At 39.8% G+C, this 16080-nt stretch overlaps 1 protein-coding gene across 2 annotated transcripts in view; it reads left to right on the top strand.

The window, feature by feature from the left end:
• PTPRR (protein tyrosine phosphatase receptor type R) overlaps positions 1-16080 on the top strand; it is a 147254-nt gene that overhangs the window by 109826 nt on the left and 21348 nt on the right. For both annotated transcript variants that reach the window (XM_064655665.1, XM_064655666.1), the window contains exons 7-8: positions 1770-1956; positions 10656-10740. In XM_064655665.1, coding sequence (XP_064511735.1) covers positions 1770-1956; positions 10656-10740 — 272 coding nt within the window. The remainder of the gene's footprint in view (positions 1-1769; positions 1957-10655; positions 10741-16080) is intronic.

A 16080-nucleotide genomic window follows, 5' to 3' on the forward strand; every position in this document is an offset into this window, starting at 1 on the left:
TCTTCTCCCAGGCAGTCAGCAACAGGCAAGAGGAAGTGGCCTCAAGTTGCACCAGAGGAGGCTCAGGTTGGACATAAGACAGAATTTCTTCACTGAAAGGGTTGTCAAGCACTGGAACAGGCTGCCCAGGGAAGTGGTGGAGTCATAGTCCCTGGAAGTATTCTAGAAACAGGTGAATGTGGCACTTAGTGCTATGGTTTAGTTGACATGGCAGTGTTTGATCAAAGGTTGGATCAATGACCTTGAAGGTCTTTTCCAACCTTAATGATTCCGTGATTCTATAGAGGAAAACATTCCCCCAGTATTAATAGCACTTGTCTCACAGGTACTATCTGATGATGTCTGTATCATATTTATAATAATATGTGGTATTACTGTAAAAGGGACAGTTATATCTTAACAATACTCCAGTATCCAGAGAGGTGTGCAGTCACACTCAGCCAGCAGAGTTCTGCAGATAAGAAATGCACCCAACCAAGCAAAGTTCTAACATAAAAACTGGAATTACTGGATAATAGATTATTCAGTGGTCAAAGTGTAGAGTTGTATTCTGATCTGGCAGGATGACTATTAGGAGAGACTTGAGACAATCTTATGTTTTGTTTGTATATATCTGAGCATGGTAGAGCAGCTAGAATCCAAAGAACTTTCCCATAGTATACATGAATGGAGAGGTATACATATGCAGAGGTAGGAATCAAAGTGGCATTGTCCTATCTCTATATGGGCATAGCTGCTTGGTAAATGTTACAGACTTTTACACTGAGCTGAGCGACTTTAGTCCAGTTCAGACAGCTGAGTCTGTCAGTCTTATAGTACTGATTTCTGCTTAGTAAACACAAAAATGTTGATTAATGCCTAGAGATTTGTGTCATCACAATTCACAGAGCATGGATCTATTGCAATCAGTATGCCTAAAGTTAAGAGTTGAGTAGATAACATTTGATTGATGGGTTGAAACTATGAAAAAAGACAGTTTTCTTAAACATTGTTTGGAGAAAGCCACAAAAAGAATAGGGCTCATGCCAAGTACACTGGAATGTGCTCTATTTGTATTTTCACAGCTCAGAGTTGTTGTTGAATCCAACTTTATTTTCCTGTAGAAATTGAAATGTTATGAATGTGATTGTCCTGCAGGAGACTTTTGGCATTTCCAAATAACCCCTCTAAGTCTGTGACCGTTCCTCCTCCTGGGACACAGCTTGTTTATTGCCTTGCCCTTCCCTCCTACCTAACATGACACATTTTCTGCTGTTTTGCTACTCACAATGTTTGCGCTGGCTTTCCACTTATTTCTGCTGATTTTATCAATTTTTCTCCCTCCATTCTATATATTTCAGTAGATTCTTAAACATACACCTGACATAACTGTGAATTTTGTTTCAGGTTGTTATATGTATCAGTTAGAAATACATTCCCTGTTTTTTTTCTGTGAAATGTTTCTTCCTTACTATCACTTTCACATTTGATGTTTGTAATGATAAGGTAGCATATAGGGAACAGCTCTGCTTCCAAGAATAATCCAAAGAGTTGCTCCCTAGTGCACTGTTCTTGCAGGTTGTTAGATTGAATAGGTAGAATGTATAGTCTTGGTTTTCTGGCCACTCAGTGCTACCAGTGAAGCCACTCTTGCAGTCTTTGCATACCCAAATCTGTCAGGGACCATACAGAAAGTCAGGGTGCATAAATAATTCAGGATCAGCTGCATGAAAATGGGACTTATGGTAACACAGATCTCGCATAACTGTGTTAATTATTTTCTAATGCAGACGAGGGTCCAATGTCTCACTGACTTTGGATATGAGCAGCTTGGGAAGTGTTGAACCTTTCATCACTGTGCCAACCCCACGAGAAAAAGTAGCGATGGAATACCTACAGTCAGCTGGCCGCGTCCTGACACGGCAGCAGCTTCGAGACGCAGTTGCATGTTCTCATTTACTTCAAACAGAATTCATGGTGAGTTTAACAACAAGCTTTAAATGAGAATTTTTGACATAACTGGAACAACAGAAACTGTGGGGAAAAAATAGTCGGGCAACACTTTAATGTCAAGGTACAACTAATTTCCACAGGGCAGATTAGACAGTTTCAAGGTGGTATTTATGTTTTATGTCAGTCATATCCACGGATAAAACAGATTCCTCTGGGTTTGAAATTCCATTCATAGATGGGACAAATGTATTAAAGCTACAGTACAAATGGCCAGCACTGTAACACTGTGACAGTTTCAAAGAGATCATGAAGGCTATGGTGACAGAAAACACAGTAATAATTGGAAATTTTGTTTATTCCCATGTAAACGTCATGTATGTTTGCAATTTGAGCACTAAATTTTTAGTCGCTATAAATTACTTTTTGGAGCAGACGAAGACACCCATAGTCCCTGTCCAAAAGGTACTTTTGTCTCAAGGTCCAAATATCTTTAACAAGCATGCCATACATCAACCTAATATACTCAAGACCAAAAAAACTGAAGTGCTTTACAAGTGTACTTCTCATTAAAAAGGGTAAGAATCTAAAATGAAGAATGTGGCTAGGTAGAAACAAGTCAGAGCAGAAAAACTCAGTCAGAGAAAGCACATTACAACATATTAGTTGGAGTTGAAGCTGGCCAGAAATGTGGGGGACAATAAAAAGAGTTTTTTCAAATACATTAATGGAGACAGTACAGAAATATCATCAGCCTGTTACAACATGAGGATGGTCACCTCACAAACAAGGATAGAGACAAGGCAGAGGCGTTTAACACTTTCTTTGCATCTGTCTTCAACATGAATGCTGGAGGACCATGACTGCGAGAATGATCAACTCCCAGTCGATCCTGAAATTATGCGGGATCTGCTGCCTCAGCTGGATCCCTACAGATCTATGGGGCCTGATGGAATTTATCCCAGAATTCTCAAAGAGCTGGCTAATGTCATGGCAAAACCTCTCTCGATGATTTTTGAGCAGTCTTGAGAATCCGGAGAGGTCCCAGATGGCAAACATTGTCCCAGTTTCAAACAGGGCAAGAAGGAGAACCCCAGAAACTACAGGCCTATCAGTTTCACTTCAGTGCCTGGTAAAGTTATAGAGAATAATATTATTCTGGAAGATATTGAAAGACAATGCAGTCATTGGTCACAGTCAGCACTGCTTCCTGAGAGGAAAGTCCTGCTTATCCAACCTGATTTCCTTCTATGACAAGGTAACCCACCTAGTTGATCAGGGGAAGCCAGGTGATGAAATCCTTTTGGATTTCACTAAAACTTTCAATACTGTCTCTCACAGGATCCTTCTGGACAAAATGTCCAGCACACAGCTGGATAAACACATCATGTGGTGGGTTAGCAATTGGCTCATGGGTCAAGCACAGAGGGTAGTAGTGAATGGGGTGACATGAGACTGGTGACCTGTCACTAGTGGGGTTCCACAGGGCTCCATCTTAGGCCCTGTGCTCTTCTACATCTTCATAAATTACTTGGACCCAGGAATGGAAGGGATGCAAATTTGCAGATGACACAAAACTAGGAAGAGCTGTTGACTCCCTCAAAGGCAGGGAGGCCCTGCAGAGAGACCTCAACAAGTTAGAGGACTGGGCAATCACCAACCATATAAGGTTCAACAAGGGAAAGTGCTGGATTCTGCACTTGGGATAGGGCAGCCCTTGCTCTTTGTACAGGCTGGGGAATGAGATGCTGGAAAGCAGTGCTGTGGAAAGGGCCCTGGGGGTCCTGGTGGACGGCAAGTTGAATATGAGTCAGCAGTGCCCTGGCAGCCAGGAGGGCCAACCATGCCCTGGGGGGCATCAGGCAAAGCATCACCAGGTGGTCAAGGGAGGGGATTGTCCCGCTCTGCTCTGCACTGGTGCAGCCTCACCTTGAACAATTGTGCAGTTTGGGGTACTGCAATATAAGAAAGATATTAAGCTGTTAGAGAGTGTCCAAAGGAGTGCAACGAAGATGGTGAAGGGCCTTGAGGGGAAGCCATATGAGGAGCAGCTGAGGCCACTTGGTCTGTTCAGCCTGGAGGAGGCTGAGGGGAGACCTCATTGCAGTCTACAACTTCCTTGTGAGGGGAAGAGGAGGGGCAGGTACTGATATCTTCTCTATAGTGACCAGTGACAGAACCCAAGGGAATGGGCTGAAGTTGTGTCAGGGGAAGTTTAGGTTGTGTCAGGGAAGTTAGAGGTTCTTCACCCACAGGGTGATTGGGCACTGGAACAGACTCCTCAGGGAAGTGATCACAGCACCAAGCCTGGCAGAGTTCAAGAAGCCTTTGTACGATACTCTCAGGGACATACAGGGGTAAGAGTTGGACTTGTGGGTCCCTTCCAACTGGGCCTGTTCTGTGATTCTGTGATTCTGAAAAAGACTGGTAATGCAAACCACTCAAATAAAAGAAGCTATCAGAAAAAAGGACACATCTTTTACAAGGGAATTAGAAAAGAGCATAAACTGATGCCAGTTGAATGTGAAAGCTGAGTAAGGCAGGCCAAAACAGATTTTGAATTAAAAGCATCATAACTTCATTTTTAAACAGATCAAAAGCACAAAACTTACCAAAGGGTACATGGATCAACTGATGACCAAAATGGCAGAAAAGTGATCTGGAGAAGTTGAAGCAGTAGGTGAGAAGTGACTGCATTATTTACATCTGTGTTGACTATAGAAGAACTTAGGGAACTTCCTATATCTGTGGCAAGAATAGGTTTAAGCAGATCACTGGGGGATCTGTTTGAGAATGAAGCATTAATGGAAGAGATTCTAGAACAAATCAATAAAATTAATGAAAATTACTCACTGGAGTAAACTAGTGGTCACTCAGGAACCCTAAAGGAGTTCGTATGTGCGTTTACTGATGTATTAACTGGCCAAGTGTAACCAATACTTATACTTCAGCAGATGAGGAATCAGAGGGCTAGAGGCAGCACTTTTTCAGAAGGGCTCCAAAAGAGATTCAGAGAACTGCGTGCCTAGAAATCCAATGTCTAAATCAGAGACACTGGAATGAATCAAAATAAAGAAAGAAGCCAAGAGATATACAAATAAATGCAAACGAGTGATGAATAATCAATACAGTGCAGCACCAGAAGGATTGGTTGCTTCTCAGTGCAAAAGGAGGTCACAAATGGAGTCCCAGAGGCATTTGTTCTGGAGCTGATACTGAGAAAGATGCTCGTAAGTCATCTGGCACATGGAATAAATAGTTAGATGGTGAAGTTTGATGATGACACTGGAAAATTAAAAATAGACTTCAAAAAAATTACAGAAAGATTTTATGATGGTGATGAGGCAGAGGAGATCCGAGGTTGATAAATAAAATGTTATGCATTTGGGAGAAAATAATTTTGTATATTTTGATGGGTTCTGAAATAGAAAACTAAGAATCTTGGGAAAATAACTACAGGATAATACAGAATCTTTATGAGACTGGAAAAAATCTATAATGCATTCACAACTGCAGGCTGCTCCAATCTCCCCATCTCAAAGCACATACCGAATATGGTGAACATAACTATAGAGTAGAGCAGCTTCTGTATCAGGAGATACTAAATTGACCAGGACCCAGGACTCTTCTGCCTAGGGAAGAGACTATGAGAGGCTCTAACAGAAGTCTGTAAAATCCTAATTGCAAGGAGAAGGTGAATGTTCATGGTTTTTCATGCCAAAAGAGCAGTATCAGATGACCAGTGCTATACAAAGAAAAGCTTGTCTTGTTCTAGTTCCCTTAGATGCCTTGCTACCCGTTGCTATCAGAGGATACCAGAGAGGAGGAACCTAACATGATCAGCTACCCAACCTAAGCCTAACTTTTTTTGATTTTTCAAGTATTACCTAGCAAGGTATGTAAGAGCTGGAAGACATATACAACCCCTTGAGCAGACTACAGGTCTAACAAAGACATACAAACAATGCACTTCTTATTAAACATACTAGAGCACATGATCCCTTGGCTTTCATTTTTTTTCCAATTTTTGCATGTAAGTCAATAGATGATGAATGCCATCTTACTCTAAAAATCACTTTTTGTTGTGAATAATATCATCTTACAAAGCACCCCTTTTATTAATCTTTTAAAAACCAGGGTTTATAATAGCAGTCATTTGCTTAAGAAAAATAAATCCCTCAATTCTTTTACCAAAAAGTGGTCAGACAGTGTACACAGAAAAAATTACAAGCATCCAAAATACTTTTATCACCAGTTATACCATAGGTTCTCTGCCATTCTGCTGCTTAGGCAGGAAAGTCAGAAGAAATAACTTCGTCATGCTTAAACCCCCCATGTTAGGAGACAGTTCGTACAGACAACTTGGCACCTTATAGAATCCTGTTTACCCGAATCCTCTCACACAGCATTTGTGCACAGCTTTGGGTAGATAGAGAGTCACATTTTATTTGTCTCTCAGTGGGGCACAACATGACTTTGGCTGTTCAGTGTTTCCACAGAATTTTATTGAAAAGATCATGACTTGCCTATTCCATTTTTAATCCATTTCTTGCAACATATTTCAAGATGAAGCTGTTGAACTGTATCTGTTTACTATTTTCCTTGCTATGTATAATAGCTTTAGTAGGAACTTGAGGCATGCAAAGAACGCCATATATAAGCCTCACCCATTCTGCTCACTCAGCTTGTTTTAACTAGCTAAAGAAATACAGTAAGACAGTCTTTTGGACATTAAAATTATTAGCTCCCATGAAAAACTTCCAAGTGTGAAAAAAGATGAAAAATGTTCAGAGTATCTCTGGAAAACTAAACATGAGCAGTTTCAGGTTATTTTGAGTTCTTTAATTAAAACCTAATTTTTTATTAACAATTAAGGGGACATTACTTATTTTTATTGTAAAATATTTAAATTACCTGCAAAATATTTTTCCGTAATATTAATTAAGCTATATTCTTGTTTTGTTTTTTTTTTAATAATGCTGACAAAAAATTGGGGTATTTTTAGCTGGGAGAATATACCTGATTTGCAAAGAGGAAGAAATATAAATTGCCCAGCATATACTTATGTAGTAGCCTGAGCTGCTACTATTCAAAAGACAGAATATCTGAAGTTGGTGACAAAAGATAAAATTTATTATTCCCAAAATACTGGAATGGCAGGAAATACAGTCCTGAATGGAAAAGTGCCAGACTGTTAAATATATAAAAATTAGTCCTCATAAAAATAGAGGTATCAGTATAATGACTACATGCCTCAATTTTCCTAAATTTTGCCAAATTTTCTTTCAGAGGCCCAAATAATATCTCTTCAAGTGTATGAACAGTTGTAGCATTGAAAGGCTAATGTGAGCCAGGATAGTTGTTATTAGAAGAGTATTGCTCAGAGAGGGAAAGTAACCCATGAACAGGATGCACACGCCTTTATAATTGCATGTGAGTGACTGAGTTCATGAATGTGTGCAGCTTATAAATTATTTGCAATTATTTAATTAAATATATGCGTTTAGTAAAACAATTCTATATATATAGCCTATACAGCTACAGATTTTGTATGCTAATTTTCACATGTTCATGTTATTTGCGGTCTGCTGGGCTTATTTGCTCCCCTGTTGATAAATAAAAATCCTGATTTATTTTTTTTTCTAGAATAATCTCTTGTTTCTCACAGCCAGTTTCTGAATAAGTGACTTGTCTGTGGCTGTGATCCACGAGGTATTGTCAGGTTTCTGTCTGTGCCCTTGGCCTAACAAGTGCTTACAACTGGGAGGAGCCCACTGATTAGAAATTGTTTACAGGACGTAAGTGATGAATATTATTAATGGACCTTCTTGGCCCAGAGAAATGTATTTCTGTTTTCAACTTGATGGCATCTGTCAGTAACTGGACAAATGATGAACTATTTAAAAATTTCAGCAGGCGTAGCAAGGGAGACAACCGGGCAGCTGGGAGAGCCTCGCTGACCACCATCGCTGGCTGGGCAGGCAGAGGACTCTCTCTTCCTCACACATCTTTTTCCAGTCTCTGTAGATGACAGACATAAATCACATTAAACACAGGCTTAGCATCTTGCTCTCTCTTGGTATATAGTTCAGCAGGGAAACCTTTCAGAATCACTGGTGGTCTTTATACTAACCCAGAACTGAGGCAGAGAAGCTCTAGGTCAGCCACTTGGAACAGTTTGAACCCCAAGGGCCAAGGCTAAGAGTCTCATGGAGATCACTGTTGGGAAGTGGTAAAAGTCAGAGATAAATATGAGGAGGGTGTGGGAGCTCATTTTGTAGTTCTGCAGAGGAGAAAGTGACATCAGAAGCAGGACAGAGGTGACATGGTGAATCTGAAAAATCCAGTATGAAGAACTGCTCAGAGACTTTTGTATCTTTAAGCAGCAAGGTATTTGTTTATTCAACGTTGGGAGCAGCAAGCCAGCTCACACTGGACAAACTTGCTCGACTTGGAAGTGCAAAACCAAGCCATTTTATACACTTTAGATACATGGTTACATCATTTAACATACATATTAATAAGTAGGTTAGTCTCTGGGCGGAGTCTTTCTAGACATGCCAGTCTTCTGCTCTGGGGGTCTTCTCCTCAAGCCTTCATCCCTCTGGTGGTCGCCATGGACGTCTTCCTCAATTTGACCAATTAGGTGACCTGAATTCTTCAAGCTTGCAAAATCCTGGCTCTGGGCCTTCTAGATCTTGTTCAAACGTCTAGTTTACCTAATTTATTACCGTGTGTGTACTACTCCTATTCTTTCTATGATAAGGCCTTTGGTCCAGTGAGCAGAACAGAACATGATATTAACCAGTGCTCCTAAAATGTTCTTCTAGCAAAACTGGTATTGGGGTTTCTTAGCAGGCCAAAATATCTCAGTTAACTCTTTTAGGCCTGGCTCCTGTTTCAATGGTTTGACTTAAGGTAATAGGGATGAAATTTATGCAGGCATGAAGTCTTACAAGTGAGAATATCCCACACATAGCAAAAGCATCATATAGATGGCAGTACAGGGAGCTGAAAAAGGACTGGGTGAAGTACCTGCTAGGAAGGAGTATCTTAGCAGCACCACTTTGGCTGGCCTGACACAGTAAGTCTTTCTTCTGAGGAGTCAGCTGAAGAGCAAAGAGGAGATTGAGGAAGAAGAGAGAGAATAAAGAAGATCCACAAAGCACATCCATATAAGGTGGAGAAGGTAGAAAAATAAGAATCAATACAGACTCACATAGTATCATGTTGGGAAGCCAAGTTGGGAAGCAGAAACAAATCACAGCATTTCATTATAAACCCTCTAAATTTTACTTAACTTTGCCATCTCTTTAAGCAGAAAAGTGAGAGGAGAGCTTTCCCTGTTTGGTGAACCTGTGTAAAGGTCTGCTGTTGGTGCATCCTTGGTTAGAGGCCTCATCCCAGTTCCTCTAAAAAAAACCCCTGCAGAAGTCAGTCATGCTAAGCAGGACCAGAGTTCGTGTCTGAAGGACAGTGGCCATGCATCTCATCTGTGCCAAAGTCCTGGGCAGGCCTGCACCTGTAGAATTAGAAACCACATGATTTTGAAGGAAAATATTTGAGTAAATTTTCCAGTGATTGAAGCTGAAAGATCCTCCTCATGTTCCTATGTGACTGTAAGAGGCAATTATTTAATATGCTGTTGTCTCTTAGGATAAATGTCCCAGGCTAGCATGAAATTTCCAAATCTCTAGTAATTGCTGTTCTTTTAAGTAGAAGTATTAATTTACTGAAGATCAAATTCCAGCTTACCCTAAGATAATTTAAATAATGGTGGTCAAAAAAAAACCTCAGTAAAAAGATGAAGATTTGAGTCAACTGAATAATTTTTAATGTGATTTTGCCAGATTGTTTTGGTTGGTAAAACATCCCCCACAATCAGGAAAAAAAACCCCTATATATTTCATCTTGCCATTTTAAAAGGGTTGTTTTTATTCAACTGTAAAAACACTGTTTTGGGACCTCAAAATCAAAATTATTCTTACCCTCCCTTAAAAGAAGTTAAACATTGTGTTCATATAAAATTGGGGGATTTCTACTTTTCATGCTGACAAACAACTTGAAAAACATTGATTTTAAGTTCACTGGGAGTTTATCATTTGTATATTTTTGGCACTTCAAGGAAACTGTCACATTAGTTACTTGCACATCTGCATATTTAAAGAAGACAGTGCAAATCAGTCACTAAAAGATCAAAATGAGAAGAAAAATAGATTTAGATTTTTATTAATTTTGAGTCATTGAATGCAAAAGACTAAGGCACTTCATTCTAGTTCTTGAAATAAAAGGCAAGTGAAGTCTTTGAATGATAATGTTAAGGACTTAGCACAACATTTAAAAAAACCGTTTGCCATATATTAATATTTAATTATTTTCAAAGTTCCTCCCCCGATTATGTAAAAAATTGCTCTTTTCTGACACAGTACTGCACTTTTGAACTCCACTTTTCTAGAACTACTGTGCATTTTAACCTTGCTCCTAATCCCGTAAAAACTTTTTTTTTAATAATTCATCAGAAGCGTTCCTTGGAAGTCACCCCTTCAATATGCAACTCCCTGTGTTTATTAAAGGAAGGGTGTTGACAGGCTTGAGGTGGGAACCACTTTTTTTCTTAATAACTTTGATGTCAAAAGACAGTTGTGTAAGAGCAGATGGCCTTCTGGTGATAATTTCCTGCATGGCTCCTTTGGAAACATCAATCTGATTTAATTTATTTTTTATAGGAAATACCAATGAATTTTGTGGATCCCAAAGAAATTGACATCCCGAGTCATGGAACTAAAAATCGCTATAAAACAATTTTGCCAAGTAAGTGAGTTAGCCCATGGTTTCCTATATGACGTTTAGTCCTGCTTTGGGAACATATTGCTGTGAAAATCCAGCTGTCTTTATATTTGCTTGTTGTGTACCCATTCATACTTGTATTTGTAATCTATGTAGAAAGAAAACAGAAGCCCAGTGCTGTAGGACTGGCAAATGCAGAACTCTCATTGGATGCCTTAGTAGGTACACATGTTGGCAGCATCCCAGCCACGTTCTGAAGTGCTTGATGATTTTCTCTGAAAGGCAACTCAGGCAGATGAGTAGAGAGAGATGTGCCATGCCTCGCAGTAGCTCATCCATCACAGCACAAATTGTCTTGCAGTCGCTGAATTCCCTCTGGTTGGAGGAAGCTACTTGGGACTAAAAAAACTCAGACTACAAAAAGCAAGTGCTACTTATCCTTTGTTCTAGTGGGCTTCCATCTTTTTAAATCCTCTGGTGGTTGGGGTTGTCTTCTTTGTGTGCTAATTGTCTTTGGGGAAATCTGTTTGCAGGAGTAAGAAAGCCACCCTCACACAATGCTGTCTCTTCGTTGCTGTAAACTTGTTACTGCCTTCTATACTTCTGTATTTTCATTGGCCCAAATTCATATAACAATTGCTTTGTTATACTTAGAGGTGATTGAAAGCTTTTCAGTGGAATAGTTTTCCTTCAAAATACATCTCTCTGAAATGCAGCTATTTTCATAGCATTTGTTGGCAGATAATAAGATATTCCATTTCTCTTTTATTAAGCATTTTGGTTTTGTGTTCTGTTTCAAAATAGGCTGCAGAAGTTTTAACATTGCACTAAATATAGACATGAATAGTTGAGTTTTTATAAATTTTGACATCACCAAAGTGAAAAAGTTCAGCGATTCAAATTTTGCAGAACACTCCCACAGAAAAATGTAAACACATCTCTTTGCTTATGTTTGGAATGAAGAATACTTTTAAAATGACAGCATATCCTATCAACTAGAAATTTGTTTTCTAATTGTCTCTAGATTGTCCTTGTGGGCCTATGTTACATGTTAGTAATTCAAATTCAAATGATGAAGTTTCTCTCACCAAGCCTGAACACACTGTAATTTGTTCACAGCATACAATGGCCTTGCAGTTAAATTAATGAAAACTGGTGGCCTTCAGCCTCTAGATTTGTCTCAGAAATGTGATATGTAGCTGGGAAAGAAACTTGTATAGAGTCCTTGCTTCTCTTCAGCCTCCAGTAAAATTTCCATTGTGTTCAAGGATAGTTCATCTGTTTAACCAACAGCTGTGTGCCTTTGAGTGCAGTCAAGAAATGTTAAAGGGAATAAAAAAAGAGAGTAACTTAATGCAAGTTATATACCTAACAGTCAGAAAATTCAGCATCCCTTAGAGTCTGGCCCAGTGTCAACAGGATGTACATGGAGGGTGAAATCCTGACCCCTTTGACGACAGCAGGACTTTTGCCATCAGCTGCAGTGGAGACAAGATATCACCAGGCCTCCCTCCACCTGACGGGCAGATTTTTGAAAGGAGTTCTCCCTTCCCTTAGCATCTCGTGTCCCAGCTGTCCCAACCACCATCAGGTTCACCTTCAGCAACACCTGGCAAATGCGATGAGTCCTATTTCACTGCAGTATGTATTTTGGACTGGGACACAACAGCTGGGCTGTGGTTAATGCTGATGAGCTTTGAGAACCAGCGTGCCTGTATGTCTTCACCTCCAGTTAACTGAGATGTGCTGCCAGCTTCATGGCACATTTTGAATGCAAGCATGCTGCTGGTGTGCACCACAGCTACTCACTGACAGGCCCTTTGTAACTGTCTTTGACAGAAGTCAAAAGGTCTGTTGTGCATTAGCACCAGACTTTTTCAAAGAAGATATTTTGAGAATTGTGGCACATGCTCATAATAAATATTAGCACGTCCCACACCCAGTCTGAGAGGGTTTGGAAATTATTTGAGTGATTAAATAGAACAGCTTTTCTGGTTTCCTGCTCAGATGATATCAACCTGCTGCTTCATACACCCGCATCAGCTTTTCCATTCCCAGCACTGGGTGCGTCTCTTGAATCAAGGCACCTGTGATGACAAGTGACGTTTGAGCTGATGGATTATCTCCTAAAAATGCCCAGTCCTGCCAGCTCCACCCTCTATGCTTTGGAGGATGTTCTCGTTTTCCAAGAGATAATTCTGTGACAGGGTGCAGATACTGCCCAGCCAGACACACTCATGTGAAATAAAACTAATGCCTATTGGAAAGTGTTCTATATAGAAAACTATAAACTGCAGGAAACATTACATTGCTGTGAAAGATGTTTCAGTTGCAGTATAAAATAGCCAACACTCTTATGCAAACACTAGGGTGCCGCTTTAAGTTTTCTAAATGTTATTTGCATTATAATAATATTCTAATTCAACTAATGGCAGGCCAGTGTGGGATCAGAGGCAAGTGGCTAAGCAGTTCCTTAAAATTCACTCTTTCTCCAACCTTCCTCCTGACTGTGACCCCCTCCATTGCTCCTGTTAAACTGTGCTCCATACCTTCTGCTGCATTCCCTCTACCACCAGTCTGTAGTATGTCTCTCTCCTTCTGACCAGGTTCCCAATCCTGCACACAGATTTCCCACTCTCTCACCTCTGGCAGAATACCAGCCCTGCTGCTCCTTCCTCATCCTCTTAGTCAACATCTTCACCTTTGCCTGCTTGTCTCCTGCAGCCCCCACTACATATTCCTGAAGCAGGACCTCAGCTTCAAAGACCTCTATGTTTTCTACTTCCTGTCTCACTTTTCTACATCAAACCAGAAGCAGAATTCCTGTGGTACTTTAGACTATATGTGGACTTTTGCTTACAAAGGAGCCAGTGGCTTAACACTATTCTGTGGGTATCTATGTGTGTATAATACCTGGTTACCATTCCCTATCCCTTTCTGAAGAATAACCTCATGTCAAAAGTCTTCATGAAAATGCCTTGGACAGAACAGCAGATTCACAGTAACACGAAGATAGAAAGGACTTAGGGGGTCAGACCACAAATTCCACAAGCTCTTGCTTGAAGTACTTATGCTAAAACTGGCTCTGGTACTCCAACTGAAGGCAAGGGGAAAGTTAAATTTAAATCATATGAACAAAGTAATTTATTATGAAAGCATATAGACAGACGCTAGAAAACTGTTTTTCTGATGCTGAGAATTTTCAAAATCCCTTGCACTCCCCAGTCCTGACTACAAACAGTCAGATTTGCTCCAGTTTTGCTCCATAATGAAGGCAATAGGGCCAACAGCAGACTTTCAGAGACTAAAGAAAAAAAATCATATATACAAATCAGAAGAGAAAAATAGTTGAATCTTAGTGGAATTCAACAAGGGTTCATCAATGGACTTTTACATATCCATGTGAGTCAACAAAATGTGTCCTAGTTGTGGTCACCAGTATCATAGCATGTATAATATTTGTAAATAGCTAGTATTATAATAATTGATCTATATTAGACTGGATATTAGGCAGACCATATTTTTAGTAGATAAAAAGATTCCCTTTGCATGGATGAAACTTTATTTTGTAATGCTGAAGCATGTTTTAAATGCAGAAGCACTCACCATGATAAATCCATTAAGTTTTCAGTTGAGAAATCCTGGATTATATTGGAATTACCAGGAAATAATTCAGACGGGATTAAAAAATGGCATAGTTTACAGGTGTTTTATACATGAGTTGTTTTGAACCAGTTGCATTATTTGCAAGTCTAATAGCCTGTTCCCTACCTGGCAGAGATTGGGAATGCAGTCTAGTATGATTCTTCAGTGTTCTGTATTACAATATTTGCCAGGTAATACCAGTACCCATTATTTATTTATACACTGCAAGCAAAACTAGGCAAAATAGAGAAGAATGAATTTCAGAATGGTTTAGTAGCTGAAAAATTTATGACCTTTTGGGCTGCAAGTGTGAGAGCAGTCTACCTCACAAAATTTTTGTCTTCCTTTCCTGCTAAAAAATCCAAAAACATCTTAAGGACAGCCTTTCTTACAGTATTTCTGTCTTGCTGTTGTTTAGGCAACTAGGATAGGACTAGGAGTAACAAAGGACTTACCTTGGAAATGCTACAAATGCAAACATACCCATGCCCTAATGAATTCAGTTCATAGTAGTTGAAATGGAAGAAGGAAAAATGACCACAGCACATTATACCCACCATGCAGTGAACACAGCCTTTGCAATGGGACAAAACCCCATGCCTTCATGACAAAGTGACATCATGGAGTGGATGATCCTCCAGTATCTGTGGCATTGCAGGAGGTTGTCCAGCCCTGATTGTTCCCTGCACTGGGCAGACTCATGGGAGCAAGCTACAGCCCCTTTAAGACCATCCTCTTGCTCCAATGTGGTAAGTTCAGGACAATATTGATTTGTTAAAGATGGAGTTAGAAAAAGCTTCTTCTACTCTTATGGGAGAACTACTCCAAACTTCCTAGATACATGGAAGAATACAGGAGTAATTTTACCTCTGTTAAAATTGTAGAAGATGTATTTTATTAGTAATATTAAGTGCTTAACACCTCTGCTGCATTTCAAGATGCTTTAAAAACATTGATGAATGCCATCTGTCTTTCTCCTGTAGCTTCAGACTCTCAGACTTTGCCATCCTTGGGGAAAAGATTATTACCTCTAAGGTGTTTGTCATTCAGGAGGAAGCTAATGACTTCCATTTATGTCTGATGATTGCTTAGTGGCTCTGGATCTTTAGCACTGCTCAGGTTTTCCTCATCTCAGAGCTCAGTTTACAGCACTTGCCTATTTCGTAACTGATCGTGACTGTTAATTTATAAAAGATTCCTGTTCGGAAGCAGTGTTTGTTTCGTTGATTGGAGTTGGAAGGAGGTCTCAGAAACTGTGAAACTGATTTAGCTGCTCCCTAGTAACAGAGGGATTTATCTCAAGACGTGGTAATTAAACTGGATGTTGAGGCTGCTTGGAAGAGGTTTTTTAAGGTAGAGGTCAAGTGACACCAGAATCAGAGGCATTGTGTGAGCTAGAGGAAGCGGGTGTTTTTTCAAGGCCACGTAGCCTGAGGCATTTGTGGAAATGGCTAATAACCACTCTGCTGAAAAGGAATGAGAAGTTTCCTGTCCTCATATTGTTAAGAGAAAAAAAAGCTCTAAGTGAAACAAGTTGGAAAAGCTAGTATGAAGAGATTTTAACACAAGCTAATTAGGGTTCACGTAGTGCTACTAACTGCAGAAGACAAGACTTCCATATACAGACTTTGAATTAGAAGTCATGCAGTCATTTGCATATTTTAAGAAACATGCTCCAAAACATCAGCCTGGGTTCTACAAAGGCTCCATTCCTGTCCA

The sequence above is a fragment of the Pseudopipra pipra genome, chromosome 5 (assembly GCF_036250125.1).
Source record: "Pseudopipra pipra isolate bDixPip1 chromosome 5, bDixPip1.hap1, whole genome shotgun sequence".
In the NCBI taxonomy this organism is placed as follows: Eukaryota; Metazoa; Chordata; class Aves; order Passeriformes; family Pipridae; genus Pseudopipra; species Pseudopipra pipra.